The sequence below is a fragment of the Furipterus horrens genome, unplaced genomic scaffold, assembly GCF_987537825.1.
Source record: "Furipterus horrens unplaced genomic scaffold, mFurHor1.1.pri manual_scaffold_4, whole genome shotgun sequence".
NCBI classification, from domain to species: Eukaryota; Metazoa; Chordata; class Mammalia; order Chiroptera; family Furipteridae; genus Furipterus; species Furipterus horrens.
In genome coordinates this window covers 162,626,603-162,650,754 of record NW_028327174.1, presented here as the reverse complement: position 1 = coordinate 162,650,754, position 24,152 = coordinate 162,626,603, and the positions used below count along the sequence as shown (strand labels likewise).

Here is a 24,152-nt window from a genome sequence, read left to right as displayed (position 1 = left end):
TTAACTTTCTTACCCACAATTTCACTTTCTGTGGTTTCAGTTATCCATGGTCAGCCAAGATGTGAAAGCATTAAATGAAAAATCCAGAAATAATTCACAAGTTGTAAATTATGCACCATTCTGTGTGGCATAAAATATTATGCCACCCTCACTACATCCTGCCCAGGTTATGAAATCATTCCTTTGTCCTGCATGTCCACTCTGCTACTTGCTTGTTAGTCAATTAATTGCCCTCTCGATTATCAGATTGACTCTCATGGTAATGCAGACATGTGTTCAGGTAACCCTTGTTTTACTTAATAGTGGCCTCAAAGTCTTTCACATAACTTCTTCTACAGCATTTTTTATAACTGTTCCATATTATTATCAGTCGTTGTTACTTATTGTGCCTAATTTACAAATTAAACTTTATCACAGGTACGTATATATGGGAAAAATCCTAACATATACAGCACTGGATACCCCCCAGTTTCAGGCATCCACTGTGGGGTCTTGGAAAGTATCCCCCATGGAAAAGGGGAAAATTACTGAAATTAATTATTCATTCTACATATTTTATGGAATTTATGCTGTTTTTCATAAGACATTCTTCCACTTTTAAAAAAATTAAACTATTCTGAACTCCTCTTTAATACAAATGAAGTACTTTTTACCCCAGATTTCAGTAAAAGAAAAATTTTTAATTCCTTTTCAGTGTACTCCAGGGTAGGCACACTGTTTTTGGATCCCATGTTTTCTTCTTTCCTGAATTCCTTGTTTGGCTAGAAAATATTTTGAAAGTAATTTATTGCGGAATGGGTATGAAATAAGTAAACTTTATAGGCCTAAAAAATGTGAGAATTATTGTGTTTTCATATTTGGATGATGGTTTGGCCATATATGAAGCCTAAGTTCAAAATCATTTTTCCTGAGAAATTTGACTATATTGCTCTGTTGTATTTTATCATCCATCCAGTTTTGTTGATCATAAAACAATTACCTAGTCTGTTTATGCTGGTTTCTTGTAAGTTTTCTTCATCTCTGTTCAGGAATATTTAACAGTAAAAGACTGGGTTGGTTGTTCTAGAAAGGAATGTTATAAATGTAGGGTTGTTTGCGTGTTAGGATTCTCTTTGACTGAAAAAGCGGTGTAAAAATCTCAGGGCTTTGTGAGAATAAATTTTATGAGCCAGTAGGTTACACTTTAAGACAGGTAGTTTGGGGGATCTCCCAAAGTTTCAGAATGAGAACTTCGTTCTTGTGAAGCAAAATCATCCCAGCAGCCCTAATTGACCCAATTCTCTGTCTGAACTGTTGTTAAACTCAGAACCCAGTCAGGTTCCACATAGCACATTATATTGGATGCACAGCCTTTCTCAGTTATGGGTCCCTCTGTTTTGTTCCTTTCATCCATCCTGCAAATATTTGTAGAAATCCATAATTTATTAATGTTCACCCTCTCTTGACCCCTCTAATATTCTGATACTCCTAATATCAAAGGGGGACAAGGGAAGGGTCTAGTCAAAGAATATGTATAAATGACTCATGGACATGGACATCGTGGGGGGGATATGACTGTGGGAGAAGGGGTGGGTTGGGGGGGAGCAATGGGGAAAAAATGGGACAAATGTAATTGAAAAACAATAATTATAAATTAAAAAAAAAAGCATCTGGATTAGATGCTACACTAAGAATAAAGGAAAAGAGGAGGTAAGGGGAGAAAACCTGAAGGAAAAAAAAGGATCTATAGGGAAGCTGGGATAACAAGAATAAATACTACAGAATTTTGTCACAACACGACTAAGAATTTTGAATCAAAAGAAAAAATCAACAGAAATCAACAGAATGACTAATAATAAACAATTTAGAGATACCTGAATAGAATTAGATAATACAAAAAGATTTTTAAATCTTATTTTACTCAAAATTAGAAATAGAGAATGGAAGGAAAGATCAGTGGGAGGTATGGGGGAAGAAATAATTTAAAGTCAAGAACATACCTCCTGAATGATGTGAAGCATTATTTCCTCCACTAGTAATACTGCTTGGATCTTTTATTCCTGCCGGTGAGACACGATCACCTTCTTCATACCATATATTACCATATAATGTCTTAAAAATAGTTGTTATATCTTCTTGACTAAGAATAAACTGTTAAATAAATAAGATTTGCTTATTTTAATATTACTACTTCATGTAGTAAAAAATTTCCATACAATAAAAATAATTGTTTCATTTCAGTCCTCTACAAAACCATTTTTACATGAGATATTTCTACTAACTGTATATTAAGCTTTGAGTGATCATGTGATTTTTAGTACCTTGTGAAACACAGAACTAAATTAGATGTCAATACCAATGAAGCTATGAATAATAAACTATTTATGTTATGATTGTACTAATTAACTAGTAATTTTAAAATGTAAAAGCAAATTAGATGTGTAAGTATTCATTTAGCTACATCTTTTTGGTTAGTAAACAGCTAAATTTATAAATTAGGATAAAGAAAATAATACATTTATAAAATGAAAAGTAGTTCATAATGTATTTTACATGAATTGCTTTATTTGAACTTCATGAGTCCCAGGCATAAAGAATAGATAATCCTGATTTTATAAGAAGGCTTAAATGATTTATTATCATGCTTTTAGTCCATTTAACGAACTTAACAGACTAACTAAAAACCCCATGTGCTGGGAATTTAACCTAAACTCACCAGCATAGCACCTGTCCTGAAAGCTGTGATGGTTAATTTTATGTGAATTTGATTGGGTCACAGTATCTAGATATCCCTAGATGTTTTACACACACACACACACACACACACACACACACACACACACACGCTGCACACCATCTACAAAGTGCACAGCTGCCTTCTGCAGCAGACTCACTAGAATGACCCACTTAGTGGTTAGCAGCTTTTGTAGCCCACCTTGGCAGACCATATATTTGACCCCTCTTGGACCTCAACCTCAATGTCAGGAAGAGGCTAAAACCAAGTCTTCAAGAAGTCAGTGTAACCAAGCTAAGTTACACACAAATCCAAACATCATATTTGTTTTATTTCCTTGGAGAACTCTAATACAAAAGCCATTATGCAAAATATAAAGACAAAAAAGACCTATGAGATTTAAATTGGTATATTTAATTACATGAAGGGGATAATGTTAATTTCACAAATATTGACAATTTGATTTTCACCAGGCTTCCTTTGACTGCTCTGCAAACGTTATACAGGCATATCTTGCAGATATTGTGGGTCTGATTCCAGATAACCACTATAAAGCAAATATCACAATAAACTGAGTCACTCAAACTTTTTGGTTACCAGCGCATATAAAAGTTATGCTTACACTATACTGTAGTCTATTAACCATGAAATAGCATTGTCTAAAATAAAACAATGTGCATACATTTATTAAAAATACTTTATTGCTAAAAAGTGCTATTATCTGAGCCCTCAGTGAGTCATTCTCTTTTTGCTGTTAGAGGGACTTGCCTTGATGTTGATGGCTGCTGACTGATCAGGGCTATGGCTGCTGAGGGCTGAGGTAGCTGTCGAAATGTCTTAAAATAAGATAAAAATGAAGTTTGCCATATTGATTAACACTTTTTGGCATGAACAATTTCTTTATGGCATGCAATGCTATTTGATAGCATTTTATCCACAGAACTTTTCAAAATTGGAGTCCATCTTCTCAAAACCTGCTGCTACTTTATCAATTAAGTTTATGTAATATTCTATAATAAATCATTTGTTGTCATTCCAACAACTTCACAGCATCTTCACCGGGAGTAGATTCCATCTCAAGAAACCACTTTCTTTACTCATCCATAAGTGGAAGCAACTCCTTATCTGTTAAAGTTTTATCATGAGATTGCAGCAATTCAATCATATCTCCAGGCTCCACTTCTAAATCTAATTATCTAGCCCTTTCCATCACATCTGCAGTTATTTCCTCCACTGAAGGCTTGAACCCCTCAAAGTCATCCATGAAGGTTGGTGTCAACTTCTTCCAAACATCTGTTAATATTGATATTTAACCTCTTTCCATGCATCATGAATGTTCTTAATGACATCTAGGATGGTTAATCCTTTCCAGAAGGTTTCCAATTTACTCTGCCCAAACCCATCAGAGGAATCACTAGTATGGAGCTATAGCCCAACAAAATGTATTTCTCCAATAATAAGACTTGAAAGTGAAAATTACTCCTTGATCCATGGGCTGCAAAATGGATGTTGTATTAGCAGGCATAAAAACAACATTAATCTTGTATCTATCAGAGCCCTTGGGTGACCACATGCATTGTCAATGAGCAGTAATAGTTTGAAAGGAATCTTTTTTTTTTCCCCCTTAGCAGTGGGTCCCAACAGTGGGCTTAAAATAGTCATTAAACCATGTTGTAAACAGATGTGCTATCATCAGGTTCTGTTGTTCCATTTATAGAGCACAGGCAGAGGAAATCTATCATAATTCTTAAAGACCCTAAGATTTTCAGAATGGTACTGGCATTAACTTAAAGTAACCAGTTGCATTAGCCCCTAACAAACAAGTCAACCTGTCCTTTGAAGCTTTAAAGCCCGGCACTGACTTCTCTCTAGTTATGAAAGTTCTAATGGCATCTTCTACCAATGTAAGACTGTTTCTTCAACATTGAAAATCTGTTGTTTAGTGTAACCATATTCATTAATTATCTTCTGGATAGCTAGATCTTCTGGATAACTTGCTGCAGCTTTTACATCAGCATTTGCTGCTTCACCCTGAGCTTTTATGGTATGGAGACAGCTTCTTTAACTTCAAACTTTTCTTCTGCATCTTCCTCACCTATCTCAGCCTTCAGAGAACTGAAGAGAGTTAAGATCTTGTTCTGGATTGGACTTTAGCTTAAAAGAGTGTTGTGCCTGATTTAATCTTCTCCCCAGACCATTAAAACTTTCTCCATATCTGCAATAAGGCTGTTTTACTTTCTGATCATTTGTGTGTTGCCTGGAATACACTTTTAATTTCGTTCAAGAACTTTTCCTTTACATTCACAACTTGGCTGTTTGCCACCAAGAAGTCTAGCTTTTTGACACGCCTTCCTCACAAGCTTAATCATTTCTAGGTTTTGATTTAAACTGAGAAAGTTGGAACTTTTCCTTTTACTTGAACACTTATAGGCCATTACAGGGGTTACCAATCGGCCTAATTTCAATATTGTTGTGTTTCAGGGAATAGGAAGACCCAAAGAGAGGAAAGAAACAAGGGAACCAGCCAGACCAGGGAACAGTTCATAGAGGAGTCAAAACATACAACATTTATCTATTAAGTATGCCTTCTTATATGGTTGTGGTTCGTGGTGACCCCAAAACAATTACAATGGTAGCATCAAAGATCATTGACTACAGGTTACCATAACAAATATAATAATAATGGACAAGTTGGAAATATTGCAGGAATTACAAAAATGTGACACACAAAGTGAGGAAAGGTTGTTGGGAGAATGGTGCTAACAGATTTGCTGCTCAAAGCAGGTTTGCCATTCAATTTGTTTAAAAAGAAAAGCAATGTCAAATGCCTTGCAACTGGATGTCTTTCCAATAAGACAGTCTTACAGATTTAGAGACTTGTTTGTGAGTTATGTTACAGAAATTAACACGTGTTTTCTGTTTTCAAAGGGCATAAGCCTATGATCTCATTACCTGAGTAATTGTCTGTACATATAGGCCTCACTTAATCCTGTCTGCAGTGCTGCCTCCTGAGACTCAACGGTTTGGCTGAACTAAGTGGCTGGGTTGGTGAAGAATAGGGTGGTCTGTAGGTTTCACTTTAAAACTGGTTTCTCTTTTCTATCCTAATGGCTTGGACAGAAAGGACCCAGAGGTCTGAGAGGGGGGAAACCTAAACTATTTCCCTCAGCCCAGACTAAGTACAATGGGCAAAAGGGTTTTGGACAGGTGAGATGTGCCTGGGACACCTTCCTCCAAAGGAGCCCTTTTTTTTCCTCTAATGTGGGGCATTGAAAAATTAATCCCTGCCTTTTGTCATCTAGTAGTTATGGAGTGAATGATGTCTTTTAACCCTTTTGCCAAATCTGTTGCCCCCAGAATACAACAAGGATGCCAGCCTGTTAAACCAAGCATGCCGTTGTCCAGGGACAGCCAACTGACCTGGAGTCTGCACAGTCCTTCCCCATGTGGGAAGGCCACCCTCCCCTCCACACCCCCACTCTTATTAGGGATTTCTGGACCCAAGTGTAGGTAGGACGACGACCATGTCCAGCTTGAAGCAGCTAGAGGAGCTTGAGACCTTCGCCCATTGTCCTTTATAAGATTATAAAGGGTCTTAATATCTGAGAGGAAGGGATTGTTATTTTTTATTATTAAAATAATTAATTAATCATTTATTTATTAAAAAAAGAAGAAGAATATATGAAAGGGCGAAGTGGGAGAGCTTGTATGTACAAACCCATGGGCATGGATTTGAGGGGGACTGCTGGGGGAGGGGGTGCTGGGTGGAGGGTAGCAAAGGGGAAAAATTGGAACTATTGTAACAATACAATCAATAAAATATACTTTAAAAAAAGAAAAGAAAAGCAATATATGTGAAGCGCAATAAAGCAAAGCGCAATAAAACAAGATATGCCTCTATACTAACCTAGTCTTTTAAGTTTGTGTGTTCCTTTTCATGCTACTTATGTTTTATTTATGTATAACTACTACTTAATTTTTTAAAATTATTTACTCATGACACTTATTTTGTGATTATTGTGCAGTTGGCATTGCAAAAACACTTTCATATAAATTTATAAACTGAAATTAAATATTACAACTTCTAAACCAATGTATTTCAATTAGTACATGTATATTGAATGCTTGCCAAATCTTGATATTAATCGTCACTCTTCAATCTTGCCGACAGCCCAGTGCAGAAAGTTGGAAAACCTGTAATGATCCCAATACTGTTGCTCTGTGGCTCCTACATATCAGGACAGGGTGTGTGTGCTATCCCCAAACATCTGCTGAATGAGAAATCACAAGCTGCAGCACTTAGTCTGAATTAGACTAGATGATCCCAGCTTCTCTTTGAGGCAGAGCATAATGTCCAGGAGGGGTCAAATATGTGGACCAAGAGGTCAGCTACAACAACTGCTAACTATTCAGGTGACATCAGGGTAAAGGATGACCCAATTTCATCTGCCCTGAAGATCAGCCAGGCATTTGCAAATGATCTGCAACACCAGCTGAACATTCTGCATGAATTCTCTATGGGGAAAAGTAGAGAAAAATGGTGTCCTGCCACCCCACATAAACCTGCCAACGACTGTGCCTAGTGGGAGGAGGATTTTCTCAGCATGCTACTTATATTTTCTAAGTTTCTCTCTTTTGGCTTACCAATATAAACAGACTTCAATTATTTACCTTAAGAGGGTATTTTTTCATCTATAAGAAGTTCATATAATCTTATACACTAAGAATTAAAATTTTTCTTTCAGTTGTTTTAAATTCTAAACATATTTTTATCTTAAAAATCTTAAAACTTTAAAACAATTGTTTTCTCTTTTTGAATATGTTTTTAATAGGAAGAAACAGAAAACTGGGGATGGGGGCCAGAAAGAGAAACGTTCAGACACAACCTAAGATGCTGTCACTTTAGCAAAGCATATGATCTAGTTTTGACTTCCATCAGGTCAAGAGACAAAAATAAGAACTTGTGGATAGTCACATTAGATATTTGTGAAGCAATATCAACCAACAGAGAGGTAAAATTATGCCTAAGGCCCTGACCAATTTGCAATTTTCATCTTTAACTTCTCCATTCTTCTAGAACTTTCACTAGGTTATTTCATATATTCCCATGGCTGATTATTTCCAATTTACAATCTCTAGCCTAGACCTCTCCACTAAGTTCTATATTAATATATCCAACTGACTACTTATGGCATCCTGTCTAGTATTTGTTTCCTTCATGGAATTTGCCACAATTTAAAACTATTTTACAAATGTATCTGTCTACTTTTTTACCATCTATCATGCTTCTGGGCTACCATCACCACCAACCCCTGCATCAGACTGGTTAAGTCCACAAAGCCAGAGACAATGCTCCTTTGCCACCATATTACCAATGTCTAGCACAGGGCTTAACACAGTAGGTACTTAAATATTTGTTGAATGAATGAATGGAGAATATTCAATGAATTCTAGGTTAATATAGCTACTATTTCAATTCTGATAAAGATGATTAATAAATATATAACTTCTATACCTAAAATGTCTTATGTCCCCAAGCAATGTTTTTTAACCAACAAAAGAGGAATCAATAAGTATTCAAAAAATTACCTCCATGGGCTTTAGTTGAGCATTTACATTAAAACAAGGAACTTCCTGGTACCACTCCCAGGATAAATTTCGCTCAACAATCACCTCAAGATTTAATGGCAGCAGTAGATCCAATACTTCTTGGTAGGTGTCATTAATATATTGGGACCTATAAGAAGAAATAAAATTGTTTTGAATAGTTTCATATATATTCAGATAGTAAGAACAGTTAAATTCATCATTTTATATACTAATAGTAGAAATCAATTTTTGTGTGTGTGAAGACAAAAATAAAAAACATTGGGCTTCCATATCAAAATGAGACATGTTTCTCCATCACACTAGAAACCTAGGTGACTTTCTCTGAGCTGAAATGTTTTATGAATTTTTAAAAGAATTTTGCAATATGTATAAAAGTGCCAAACATATACAAGTTATGTTGTTTCTAATTCTTCATGTAATAAATACTTGGATCATTATCTTTGTAACATCTTTGAGTAAGTTTCTTCCTCTGGAAAAATTATAAAAGTCATTAATTGCTGTGTCAGAAGATAAATTCTTCCGGAAAACTTTTCCTCATCAGTACTACCCAATATCTGAGGTAGATACCTCTCCTATATGCTCACACAAATAACCGAAACTTTTTCTATAATTCTATTTAATGAACTGTATTTTAATAGTTTATTCTCTTACCTGTAGTTTCAATTAGAATGAAAGACTCACGAGGGCAGGGCCTGTTTATCTTATTCTTTGTTTTACTGCCAGTACTTGGCTCAAATTATTGCAATATATCATGCACTATAAAATTATTTGCTGAGTTTCATTCAAGAACCAGGGTCAATATGGAAACTACAACATATGAGATCTCCATCTCCTTGTACCCCAATTAAGAAATACTCATTATTAAATTTCTCACAATTAATGGGAAAACATTATTTTACTGTATTAATTTTCATTCCTTTCATTATTAATGAGATTAAACATTTCTCTTGGTTGCTTATTGACAATCATTGCTCCTTTCAAGAATTGAATCATGTTCTTTATAAATTTTTCAAAATATCTTTTTCTTATTGGTTTAAAATATTTAAAGATTTTTATCCTTTGATAAAGATGCTGCTAATTATCCCAAATTTTATTCCCTTATAATTTTGTTTTGATAATTAATATTCAGAAACTTATATTCTCATAGAGTTAAAACCAATTGATATTTTTCCCTTGCCACTTTTCTTCTTTCACCAATGCTTAAATTAGGAATTTGTGTTCTACGCTATTACTGATGCTTATGTTATTTGCCTTTAGCTATGTTTTTACTTTATATTTTTGTATTTTATTTAATCATTACTGTATTTTTTCCATTAACCTTTAGTCCATTTATACCACCTTCCCTCCAGCAATCACCACACTGTTGTCCGTGTCCATAAGTCCTTTTTCCTTTTTGCTCAATCCCTCCACCCCCTAACCTCCCCTAAGCCTTCAACTTTTTAAATAGTGTTATTGAGACAATTCACATCCATACAATTCACCCACTTTTAATCTTTTATGGTTGTAACTGGCATTATGCTTGGCACCCATTTTGAACAGCAAAATGGCCAACAAAAACCTCCCAAATGCAAAAAACATAGGATGCAAAAAGATGATTGTTTACAATATGAGAGCTGAAATAGAAATGCAGAATGTCACCTAGTTTGACAACTCAGCCTAAAATGTAGGCTTTGGGAGACCCAAATTTCTCACAGCTCTGCACATGCCCACAAAAGTGTAATGTATTGATTTTGGGGTTACAAATAAGTTACAGCAAGTAGGAGAGTTCACAAACACAAAGTCTGTAAATAATGAGAATTGACTACATACACAAACACACACACACAAATAATAAGGATACACATGGTCAATTGCTGAGCTTTCTATTCTGTTTCACTCATTGAATTATTTTACCTTTATGATACATTTTAGTAGTATTTGATGCAATCTATTATATTTAGTAGTACCTCTAGTGTTAGTATTTTCCCATGCCCCATCTAAATTTCTGCCTAAAAAACTTTAATACATTTTGTTCCCTTTTATATTTCCAGAAAACTTAACAATTTTAAGAGGCTTTAAAAATAATGTGCTGTGATTTTTATTGGTTGGATTAAGTATATAAATTAATTTATAAGAAACTGACATCAGGGAGGGGGAAGGGGATTAGCAAAAGAATATGTATGAATGACTCATGGACATGGACAATGGAGAGGAGACTGGCTCTGGGTGAGAGGGGTGGTCTGGTTGCAGCGAGGAAAAAGGGAAAAAACTGGGTCAACTGTAATAGAATAAAGAATAAAAAAGAAACTGACATTGTTAATAATAATGTATGGTCTAGAAAAACATTCTCGCTACATTTATTCAAGATTTCTTTCTGGCCCTTAGTTAAGTTTTACAACTTTCCTTACATAAGCATTATAAATATATTTTTTAAATTTTATATTGCAATCCACAGGTTTGCAAAAAATGATTGTAATACAAGTGGTGGCAAAATGGAAGTATTTGTTTTTCTTTATGTGCTTTCTATTAAGTTATTACTAAACTAAATTTCTGAACCTCCAGTCAAAATGGTGGCAAAGGTAAATACAGCTCATCTCCTTCCACAATCACATCAAAATTACAACTAACCTTGAGGATAAACCTTATTCAGAACCATCAGAAACTGAGCTGAATGGAAGTCCTACAACTACAGAATTAAAGAAGAAACCACACTGAGACCCGCAGGAGAGGCAGAGATGTGGAATGGGCTGGTCCCACACCCACATGTGGCAGATAAAAATTGGGAGGGATATATCAGGAATGAAGGGTCTCAGCCCCACACCAGGCCTCCCAGCCCAGGGTTCCAGTGCAAAGAAAATAAATCTCCATAACTCTGGCTATAAAAAAACAGCGGGAACTGAGGCTATGGAAGACAGAAACTGTTGGAGTCTCAGGTAGTTCCCCTTAAAGAGCCCATGCAGACTAACTTGGACTCACTCCTCTGAGCTCCAGCACAGGGGCAGCAGATTGAAAGGCATCAAGAGACATACAAGGTGGAATTGATTTGTCTGGCATCAAGGTGAGAGCTGGGGAGCAGCTTTCTCCCAGACAGAAGTGCTGCACAGGCCACTGTTCCTTTTCTGAGCCCTCCCCTCACAGAGCCAGCAGGTGAGTGCCTTATCGAAGATTCCATCAACTTGGCTCACATTGTTTGGCCCACCCTGTTAGATCCCTGAGGCCCTGTCATACCCAACTTTCAGGCCCAACCAAGTTATTTCCAGTGACTCCTCCATATGAATGACTCATCTTGATCCATGCTACAGATTTTCCTAAATTCTCTCAAACAAGCAATACCTGGCTTCAGTGAGCCCCATACCTCTTACTAAGTTGCCCCAGGCCTGGCACTAGCAGCAGCCAGCCTTGGTTCACAGCTTGGCCTGAACTGGGCACCTTCAAGCCCTGCACAATTAGCAACCATCTGCAGATTGCTTTGTAGCTTATGCTGTGTGACCCCAGACAGAACACAGGTGGTGGCTGATCTAGGACACACCAAAAGCAATCAAGGCTCAACTACAGGAGGAGTGTGTACACAGCCCACACATGGGTGCACCATGAGTACCCAGCTTGAGTAATAGGGCAAGCTGTACCACTGGATCTTACAGGACACCTATTATATTAGGCCACTCTATCAAGCCTTGAAGACATAGCATGTGGGGAACTAAAAAGTTCCTCGGCTAAAGTCTTGCTGACCGGCATCCTAAAGTTCTGCTTGGCATGGCCTCATTATCCCATAATAGTTGTCTGCTCCTAATTAAGGGCAACTTCCCTCTTTCTCTTCCTGGGAGTTGCTGTCCTTCATTTTAACTCTTATCTGTTAGATAACGCCCCAGCTGCGGCTGCGCTCCTCACTAATGAAAACTTCCTCTTCTCCTGAGCTACAAAAATGCTGTTTTGACTAAGAATAAACGAGACTTGATCAGAGCACTGTCTTGTCTCCATTCTTTGTGCCTCTTGCCCCTTTCTCATCCTCACTCCCCCTCTAGGGTCCTCGTTGCTCGACCTGCGGGACGGGTCAATGGCAGCTCTATCTAATACATAGAAACAAACACAGGGAGGCTGCCAAAATGGAGAGACAAAGAACCATGGCCCAAATGAAAGAACAAAATAAAACTCCAGAAAAAGAACTAAACGAAATGGAGACAAGCAATCTACTAGATGCAGAGTTCAAAATACTCATTATAAGGATGCTCAATGAACTTAGCAAGAACCTCAACAGTATAAAAAAGATCCAGTAAGAAATGAAGGATACCCTAATTGAAATAAAGAACAAATTACAGGGAATCAATAGTAGAGTGGATGAAGCTGAGAATGAAACCAACAATTTGGAATATAAGAAAGCAAAAAACAACCAATCAGAACAGCAAGAAGAAAAAAGACTGTAAGGAGCCTCTGGGACAACTTCAAATATATCAACATTCACACCATGGGGGTACTGAAAGAAGAGAGAAAGCAAAATACTGGAAACCTATTTGAACAAATAATGACAGGAAACTTCCCAAATCTGGTGAAGGAAAAAGACACACAAGACCAGGAAGCATAGAGAGTCACAAACAAGATGAACCCAAAGAGGCCCAAGATACACCAAGACACATCATTATTAAAATGCCAAAGGTTAAAGATAAAGCAAGAATCTTAAAAGCAGAAAAAGAAAAGCAGTTAGTTACCTACAAGGGCGCTCCCATGAGACTGTCACCTGATTTCTCAAAAGAAATTTTGCAAGCTAGAAGGGATTGGCAAGAAATATTCAAAGTGATGAAAATCAAGGACCTACCACCAAGATTACTCTACCCAGCAACGCTATCATTTAGAATAAAATGGACAGAGAAAGAGCTTCCCAGACGAGAAAAAGCTTAAGGAGTACATCACCATCAAATCACTATTATATAAAATGTTAAAGGGTGTTCTTTAAGAAGATCAAAACTATGAACAATAAAATGGCAATAAATACATATCTATCAACAACTGAATCTAAAAATCAAAATAAACAAACAAGCAGGATAGAAAGAGAATCAAGATACAGAACATTTTGTTGGTTGCCAGATGGGAGGGGAATTGGGGGTGGGTGAAAAAGGTGAAGGAATTAAGAAGCAGCACAAATAGATAGTTACAGAAAAGTCATGGGGATGTAAAGGACAGTATAGAGAATAGAGTAGCCAAAGAATATGGACATGGACAAGCAGTGTGGGATTGCCTGAAGGAGTGGGGAAGGGCTGGATAGGGAGAACAAAGGAGGAAAAATTGGGACAACATTTAGAGCATAAGCAATATAATAAAATAAAATTTCAAATAGCAATAAATTTTCAATTATTTCAGAGAAAACTGATTATATTCTATAATAGTAATTATATTTATAAGAATTCATGTGAAGGAAATGAATTATCCTTAAGAATAGAAAACCAAAAATACTGATAAACAAAGATATCAAGCATCTTTATGGTGTTATTTATAACAAAAATAGAGTCAAATTTCTAACAATAGGCAAATGGAGTTCTAAAAAATATAGAAAATAAAATATTTGGAAACAATTATTCATCAAATTAACATGAAATAGTATTATAGCATATTGTTAAGGGAAAAAAATTATAATCCAAAATATACAATATAATTGTTATTTATTTAACTTAAATATATATTCATATATAATTAAGTAGAAGAAACATACCAAATTATTAATAGTAGTTATCTTTGAATGGTCATATTTTCAACAATCTTTAATGTTCATCCTAATACCATTTTATATGTTTCTTCAATGAAAAATTAATTTGGGGGGATATAGAATTATTATATAATGCTCTAGATATGTTTAGCAAAATCTTAAAAACAATCTTTGTAATAAAGACTCACAACTAATTTACATCTACCATTTTTTAAAATCTAGCAAGATGTGATTAAATAGAAACATAAATATTCAATTTCAGTAAATTCAGACTTTTACATAGTTTAAACTCCAAGTTAATGAGCCATCTAAAACTTAAAATCATTACTCTCTATCAATAGGCTATTATTAAAATAGAAGTCTCTCATCTAATATTCCCTGTAATTTCTGAAGTCCCTGGTCTTAGTTGAACAAATCATCCTATGTTTTCCAATGTCTTCATTAAACATATCATTAATTTCTTACTTTAATGAAACCTAGCTTTCCATGGCACTCTATTAAATAGGGGCAGACTTTTCTCCAACACCCTACCTATCAGAGTTAAGAGATAGAAAAGAAACTCTTACATTTTGCAACAGCATGGATGGACCTGGAGAAAATTACACTAAGAGAATTAAGCTAATCAGGGAAAAAAAAAAAACATACCACATGATCCCATTTATATGTGGGACCTAATGAACACAATAAACTAACAAACAAAATAGTGACAGAAGCTTAGATACATAAAACAGACTAACAGCTGTTGTAAAGGAGGCAGGGGGATGGGATGAAAGATCCGGAAGGGACTAACCAAAGAACATTTATGCACAATCCATAAACGCAGACAACATTATGGGGACAGCCTTGTGGGGGAGGAAGGTTGAGGCTGGGTAGAAATAGAGAAAGGGAGAGAAAGCAGGAACAAGCTCTAACAGCATAAACAATACAAATAAAATGAAATAAAGAAGTGCAAAAAAAATCATTTTCTTAATTTATAACGATGCCCCTGAAATCTCACTCCTATTCCGTGAAGAATAACATCATCCAGATTAACCATGTCTATTCTTGCTATAATCTATCAACAATTAATCAGTACTAATTTTTGAGATTCCAGATTATAAAACCCTCTCTACATTCTTTTACTCTATCAGTACCATCTTGTTGTTAATGTCTTCCCTCTCCATTATCCAATAACATGACTCAAAATTTTAATCTTGTTCCACTAACTTCAGTCATACCTGCTTGTTAAAAATTCTGTCTTGCCTAATCCAACTGACTGTTAGACTCCAAATACCAAATATCAAGAATGCATGAAAAAAAATCATACACTATTAATTCATGGTTAATAACATCAACAGCACCCTCAACATTGCCTCAATTTTCCTGGTTTCCCTTCTATATCTCTACCTACTACTCTGTAGTCTCTTTTGAGAATTCTTCTGCCAATTCCTTAAATATTAGTATTACTAAGTTTTCTATTTCACAAGTCCCACTTTACAAACTCTCTGTGTGATGTCATTCCAATGGTGTCAATAACTAGATAAATATTACTCCCCTCTCAATCTAGAAATCAAAACACTCTCCTAATATCCAGACACACAGATCTGCCTTCCAAATCTCTTTCTAGATAGTTCTATATAAAAGTCACGCAACAACCCAAGTTACTATGCCCACGATGGAACTCATTACTATCCCCACTATACTGTTTTTTTTCCCCCTGCTCTTCTCTATTTTATCTCAGTACACTGCATTATAACCAAATACTGAATTTCACAAACCTACAACCTGGAGTCAACTTTAACCTCTTTCCTTTAACCCTGACATCCTTTCAACTCAACAGTTACTATTAATTCTACTTTTTAAATTTTTCTTAATTGGTTAGTTCCCAACTACCTGACTTTCCTACCCTAGACTGTGTCACATAGCATTCTTATTGTGAATTCCCAAACAATTCTTCCAACTTCCAGTTGCCTCCTTTTGACCTATATTCTACAATCCCTCCAAAATTTGTTTTTATGCACCAGCTCATTAAATTCATTAAATTGTATTTCCCTCAACAACCCAATGAGGTGGGTGCTCTTTATTCACCCCTTTAAAAAAATACCTCACTATTATACTTCATGTTCCTAGCACAGTTACTAGGAAACATAAGGTGCTTAAGAAATACTCAAAATATTCAATTGGTGGAAATTTCTCCTTCCATCTAAGATAGAATAACATGAATTGAATTTATCCTCCTGATTCAAACAATTACCTTCCAACACACACCCCAAAACTTGTGATGTGAACAAATGTTTTAGATTAGGAATTCCTCCAATTCTTCCATAACCTTATAATTCACAAGTAACTACAAATAAGCACGAATATACTTTCTCAAATCATTTTACAGTGTTCTTAATCATCTAAGAACTAATTTTCAAATGCTTTCTAAGTTTTTAAAAACTAAGACTAATCGATTTCACCAAAAAATACTTGCGGGAGAGAGCATCCCAAAATTAAGTAGAGTTATAATGAAATAAAATCTCACAGTAAACAGAAGACTCAGGATACCAAAGCCTTTAATGGAAAAAAGTTAGAAAAAGATTGCATTCTACTCAAATATTCTCATGAAAAGCTTACCTGTATAATCGCATTTCACTCAGTTTTATTGTAATCAAATCAATAATGGGTGGGGGGTTGCTCTGGCTCTTTGTTATCATATGAAATGTATTGGTCATCGTAATTAGTCCAAAATCAGCAACAAAAACATTTTCAGAAACTGGAGACTGTGGGATGACCACAACTGGAGCTTTGATGTTAACATCCAATGCCAATCTAGTACTTCTTTGTGCCAGTTCTTTTACACCAGTAGCAGCCATTCCGGCTGCCTGAACAGTTGCCTCAGCCAAGGCTTCTTTAACTGCTTGAAAATTATTTATAAATGCCTATAAAAATAACAGAATTATATTTTCAAGGTTATCGTTAATGGATAAGACTTATTAAATGTAGATGGAGGTTTATAAATTTACCTCCATAAGAAAAAATTTTTCTTGGTACAACCAAGCATTATTCATTCAAAGTCTGGCTGTCTATATTAAACTTTAATTTTCTGCAATAAAAAATTGAGAAACAAAAAGATACAGATACAAAGGTATAGTAAAACAATTAAAAAATCGAGTACCTGGAACAAAGTAACATGTGACTATTGTAACCTTTCACTAATATCTAGTTCCTTCATTATCTCACTTTCTCTAATTGCCTAGCAATTATATTGTACAACCTCAATGGACAGAAAGGTTATTTACGTTTGTAAGATAAAATAATAATGAAATATGTTTCCTTAAGAATGCTAAGCTTTTCTAATTTCTGAATTCTGGAAAAACACTTCAATGACATAAAATATACCTAGAATTATACTTAATTTTCATATTTAGAAAAAACATTTCAAGTAATTTTTTAGGATAAGGGTATTGCAACAGGTTTTTGAGTTCTAAAAAGAAATTAGAAAAAAGAAATTAGATGAGAAACACTTGTTAATCTTTTTGGTTTAAAATTTTATATGGGTATACAAAAACCACATGACAATTTCAATTAAAAAGATCAAATAACAGCAACAATATTTACTTAGAATCAACCAATTGTCTAGTTTATATATCAAAACTAAGAGACAGCATTTTAAAAGAATGAATAGTAAAGGCAAAGAAACAGGTAAGACATTCAGAGGAAAAAATATCAACTGATAGATTGGGAAAACCACAGAAAAAAATTACTACGAAAAGCATCACTGAGACTCAAACACCCTAAGGTGTATCATACTAAAGCCCTAAAGTCCCAGTCACAGAATTACAATGGAAGAAAAAATATAATTTTGAAATAATAACCCAATAGAAAAAACAAACTTCAATTATATATTTAGTATCTTTAATTAGAGTTGGAACTCAGGTAAAACAAAAATATAAATCAATGATGTATAAATAAAAAGTCAATTCATATATATATGTATATATAAACATCTGACATAATGCACACATATTTAACATGTTAATATATGAAATACATATTTAATTAATTGGATACTCCCATGTGAAAATAATGGTACATAAATAATTATACATTTCAGTCATAATCTGAATAATTATAAAAAATCAGGGGAAAAAAGAGAAACTATTATTCTTCATCTGTGTTTGATGCATAGCCGTTTCCAACTATCAAGAAAGAATAAAAAATTGATTAACATACTTACCAATATAGAATATAAAAATTTTGTGACAAAAACTACTTCGATGCAACCAACAGTTAAATTAACTTGAATGTCAACCACACTCATATCTGTGTATGCAGGACCAGCAGTTGCGTTCACGTAAGAAATAATTTTGAAGCTGAAAACCTCTTTTCCAGTGATATAAACAGCCTTAATGAAAGAAAATTCAAATGTCATAATCCATTTTTTAAATGATGTGTCTTCAGACAAAAAACAAAGCAATAGATATATTTGTAAAATCCTCCAAGTACTCAAGCCAAGTGCAAACAAGGCAACAATTCTAACTCCTTTACTGGAATTATATTGCTGTTTTTTTAAATTGGTGGTGGCAGCTCCCCTTGTGCACCATGAAATTAATTCAGTAGGTCTGGCCCGACGTTTTTATAAATGAGGAAAACAAAAGAAAAATGATCAGAATATACACTTTCATTTAGTGTGTTTACTCATGTACAAAGAATTGTCATATAAATGTATTTCTGGCCACTATCAAAACTTTGAAAAACTCTGTACCTCTATGTTTTAATGAAATGTGCTTCTGTTGATTTGAGGTACCTGAATAGATTCTACAGATACTTCAAACAAGTCTCCTATCACTATATTTCTGTTCCTTACTAGTTTCTGAAATCATCTCAACTGCAAACCAATAATTACTGACAACAGATTAAAATCACAAATTTTGCAATACCAGTTTAAAATGGTGGAGCTGACCTCCAATCAAGATGGCAGCGTAGATAAATGGAGAACCTTCATCCTCCCACAACCACACAAAATTCCAAGTAGACTTCAGAACAATCACCATTCAATACCACCTGAAATCTAGTGACATGGAAGTCCTACAACTAAGGATTTAAAGAAGCCACATCAAGATGGGTAAGAGAGGCAGAGATGCAAATGAGCTGCTCCCACATCTACATGTAGTAGATAAAAATCAGGAGGAATATCTTGGCTGCAAAAGTTCCCCCTGAGGAGGAAGGGGTCCCAGCCCCACACCAGGCCCCCAAGCCATGGGTTCCAGTACGGGCAAGAGAAGTACCTAAAATTTCTGGCTGTAAAACCCAGCAAGGGCACTATGGCTGAATGAGACCAAGGACTGGTGGAGTCCCAGACAGTTCCTCTTAAAGGGCCAACATGAGGACTTACTCAGATTTACTTCCTCTGAGCTCCAGCAGTGAAGCAGCAGCTGAAAGGGCACCAGGAACATAGAGGGTGTAACGGAATAGTGTGACATCAGGGCGAGAGCTGGAGGGGCAGCCTTCTGCCAACAAAAACTGCCAAGAGAGGTCACTGATCCTTTTCTGAAAACCCCAGCCAACAGAGCCAGCAGACGGGTGCCATATCTGAGTTGCCATCACCCTGGCTTATACTAATGACCCCAACCAAGTGATTCTCTGAGACCCTGCTTCACCCAGCTTGCAGGCTTACCCAACTTTGGGGCCCACATAAGCTGTTTCAATTGGCTTTCCATACGAATGGCCTATTTTGACTCATGCTTCAGACATTCTTACAATTTCTCAAACATCCGGCCTCTGTGTGTCACAAACCTCTTGCTAAAGGACCCCAGGCCCACACCAGGAGAAACCGACCTTGGTTTGCAGCTTGGTCTCATCTGGGCAGCTCCAGGCCCACTGCAATTACATCCATCTGCAGATAGCTCTCCAGCTCATGCTGGAAGCCTGGGCAGAACAAATGTGGCACCTGGCCTTTTCTGGCATGTTCCATGAGACCCAAATACCCAACTTGAGTGATAAGGAAGGCTGTGCCCCTGGACCCTACAAGACACCTACTATATAAGGCCATGCTACCAAGCATGGGAGACACAGCAGCTCTACCTAATACACAGAAACAAGCACAGGGAGGATGCCAAAATGAGAAGACAAAGAAACATGGCACAAATGAAAGAACAGAACAAAACTCCAGAAAAAAGAACTCAACAAAATGGAGAAAAGCAATCTACTAGAGGCAGAATTCAAAACACTCATTATAAGGATGCTTAATAAACTTTGTGAGAACTTCAAATCATATGAAACCATAAAAAAGAACCAGTCAGAAATGAAGGAAACACTAACTGAAATGAAGAATAATTTACAGGGAATCAAAAGTAAATAGATAAAGCCAAGAATCTTATCAGCAATTTGGGATATAAGGAAGCCAAAAAACACCATTAGAACAGCAAAAAGAGAAAAGGATCCAAAAAAATGAGGATAGTGTAAGAAGCTGCTGGGACAACTTCAAGTGTACCAACATTCATATCATGGGGGGTGTCAGAAGACGAGAGAGCAATAAATTGGAAACCTATTTGAAAAAATAATGACAGAACACATCCATAACTTGGTGAAGGAAACAGACATATACAAGTCCAAAAAGCACAGAGCCCCAAACAAGATGAACCCATAGAGGTCCACATCAACACAAATCATATTTAAAACACAAAAAATTAAAAAAAAGAGAGAATGTTAAAGGCAGCAAGAGAAAAGCAGTTAGTTACATACAAGATAGCTACATTAAGATTGTCAGCTGATTTCTCAAAAGAAACTTTGCAGGCAATAAGGGACTGCCAAGAAGTATTCAATGTGATGAAAAGCAAGGATCTACAACCAAGATTGCCCTACCTGGCAAAGCTATCATTTAGAATCAAAGGACATATAAGAGCTTCCCAGACAAGAAAAATCTAAAGGAGTTCATCACCACCAAACCAGTATTACATAAAAATTTAAAGAGTCTTCTTTAAATTTGTGAACTCAGCCAAGCACAGTGGTGGCAGGGCCCAGCTGCTACAAAGAAGACATGTTTTAGACAATACTCATGTGAATGGGCAAAAACTTGAGGACTGTATTTGTGACTAATTGTATAACAGGTTATTTTAGTTTCTGTTCTGTGGAAACTGTAAAGCATTACAACAAAGGGTTTTTAATGTAGTTTGTTGTTTTATTTTCCTTTTTTCTTTTTTTGCACCCATGCTGTTGATTGCTAAATGTAATAGTCTGATCATGATGCTGAATAAATGTGTCTTTTAAGGAGAATAAGGAGAATAAGGGGGAGGGGCAGATAAAAAATATAAACAATAAAATGGTAATAAATACATAGGTATGAACAGTGAATCTAAAAAACAAAATAAGGAAGAAACGGAACAAAAAAAGACTCATATATACATACATAGAACAAATTATTATTCAACATGGTACTGAAGTCTTAGCCACAGCAAATCAGACAAGAAGAAATAAAAGGCATTCAAACTGGAAAGGAAGACGTAAAACTGTCCACAAAAAAACCACTAGAACTGATAAATGAATTCAGTAAAACAGCAAGATACAAAATAAATATCCAGAAATCAGTTGCATTTTTATACACCAATAATAAAAGTATCAGAAAGGGAAACTAAGGCCCTGACCAGGTGGATTAGCTGGTTGGAGCATCATTCCATACACCAAAAGGATGTGGGTTCGGTTCCTAGTCAGGGCACATAAGTGGGTTGTGGGTTTGACCCCTGATTGGGGCACATGTGGGAGGCAACCAATCAATGTTTTTCTCCTACTGATGTCTCTCTCTTCTTCTCTTTCTCCCTCTCCTTCTCTTTCTCCCTCTCTTTCCCCTCTCTCTAAAAATCAGTACAGTATTTTGAAAATTATAAGACATTGAAGGAAAAAGATGTAAGTGGAAGCATATACTGTGTTTGTGGGTTGGAAGAATTAACATCATTAAAACGTCCATACTAACCAAAGCAATCTATAGATTCAACACAATGGCCTATTTCACAGAACTAGAACAAATATTCCAAACATTTATATGGAACGACAAAAGACCCTGAAGAGCCACTGCAATCTTGAGAAAGAAGAACAAAGTTGGAGGAATCATACTAACTGATATGAAGCTATACTATAAGGCCATAGTAATCAGAACAGCATGGTACTGGCATAAAAACAGACATACAGATCAATGGAACAGAATAGAGAACCCAGAAATAAACCCGCACCTTTATAGTCAATTAATATTTCACAAAGGCTGCAAAACACATAATGCGGTCAATTGAGGCAGTCTACTCAATAAATGATGTTGAAAAAGTGGACAGATGCGTGCAATGAAAATGAAACTAGACCACCACCTTACACCATGCACAAAAATAAACTCAAATGGATTAAAGAGTGAAATGTTAGACTTAAAACAATAAAAATCCTAGTAAATTCTAAAATTTAGATATAAACAAAAAAGGTCAAGAATCACCAAGACATTAATGAAGATGAAAGACAAGGTAGAACACAAATTATAAGGTTACAAATTAAGATCAATAACTAAGTTTGGAATTGAGAAGCAGAATAAAATGTTTGTTAAAAGCATAAACGAAAAAGCCAGAATGCCCATTTACTTTAAGGGTGTATGATGAAGCTCTACTAGCTATGTGACCTCAAGAAGTAAAACATCATGTACTTTGGTTTCTTTATCCATAAAAATGGAAAATGAAGTTCTGATCTTAATAGGATTTGGTAGATTAAATAACTTAATATTTATAAAGCACTATGAACAGTATCCAGCACCAAGTAAGGTCTATATAAACATTTGCTCCTAATTCAATGATAAACAAATAAACCTAGGAACAGAATAGAACTCAGAAACAAATCTACATATACTATTTAATAGGCTTAGTACTGTAGAGATGTGAGAAAAAGATAACAATTTCAATAATGACACTAGATATTCAGTGTGGAAAAAAATAATTAAACTAGACCCCAGCCTCAACCATATAAAAACGAAATCCAAGTAGAATGAAAGACCTAAAAGTTTAAGGCAAAATTATGTAACTTCTAGAAAACCAGGTAAGGTAATATTTTTATGATTTCAAGGAACAAAATGGTTTATAAAATACAAAATTTTCAAACCAAAAACAAACAAAAAAAATACATTGCTAAATAAAAATTATGGGTAATGAATATGTTTGTGTAGAAGAATTTTTTCATAGAATTATTTACCATCATAAAAACTTTATGATAAACTCAGTCTAACCATGAAGTATTTTATTAATAATGATGCATTTATAAAATCATATAATATCATTAAGTCTGGTTTTGAAGGATTACTTAGTACCATAGTAAGGTATGGGGCAAATTAGGAAGCAAAACTATGTTTACATTATGCCAATTTTAGTGTGTGTATATATATATATATATATATATTTGTTTCTTGGAAAAAAGACTTAAACAGAAAACAACAACTGATTATCAATTATATCAGTTATCTATTGCTATGTAAAAAAATAAAATAAAATGAAGGACTTTCTTTCATTAAAAGACACCATAATGAGAGGATAATATCTGACAGATAAATGAATCAAGAAAAATATGTAGAATATTAAATTATTCCTACAAATCAGTAAGAAAAAAGTAACACTCCTTCCACTAAAATTGATAAATTAAATAAGAGATCAGCAAACTACAACCAGGGTGATTGGGAAGGAATGGATTTCACACTCCACATAGTTGAACAGTATTAAAGGAAGAAATATTTTGCAACATATCCAAATTACATGGTTGCTTTCACACTACAGTGAGTCAAACAGTTGCAACAAAAACTACATGACCCACAAAGCCTAAAATATTTGCAATCTGGCTATTTACAGAAAATGTTTGCAAACTCCTAAGTTAAACTTACAGGCATTTTATAGAAGAGTAAGCACAAATAGCCTGTATCTATATAGTATGAAAAGATCTGCAAGTTCAATAGTTAAAATACTAACTGAAACACCAAGTGATATACTCAAGATTTTTAAACAATTTAATGTCTAACAATTTTCAAGCATTGACACTGAGGTGAAACACCAAATCTCTTCCTCTGCTTCTGTGAGTACACGTGCCATTAAAAAGGTTCTCCAACCCACCCCCTCTCCCGCAATCATATCCCTCCCCGTGGAAAAGGGGACAACTGTAATTGAAAAACCAAAATTAAAA

At 35.2% G+C, this 24,152-nt stretch overlaps 1 protein-coding gene across 2 annotated transcripts in view; it reads right to left on the bottom strand.

Moving 5' to 3' along the window:
• The window catches only part of VPS13A (vacuolar protein sorting 13 homolog A), a 214,879-nt gene that overhangs the window by 92,080 nt on the left and 98,647 nt on the right, over nt 1-24,152 (bottom strand). For both annotated transcript variants that reach the window (XM_090274190.1, XM_090274189.1), the window contains exons 32-35: nt 18,199-18,366; nt 16,596-16,900; nt 8,303-8,450; nt 1,980-2,130 (exon numbers count right to left, since the gene is read on the bottom strand). In XM_090274190.1, the coding sequence (XP_090130316.1) occupies nt 1,980-2,130; nt 8,303-8,450; nt 16,596-16,900; nt 18,199-18,366 (772 nt within the window). The remainder of the gene's footprint in view (nt 1-1,979; nt 2,131-8,302; nt 8,451-16,595; nt 16,901-18,198; nt 18,367-24,152) is intronic.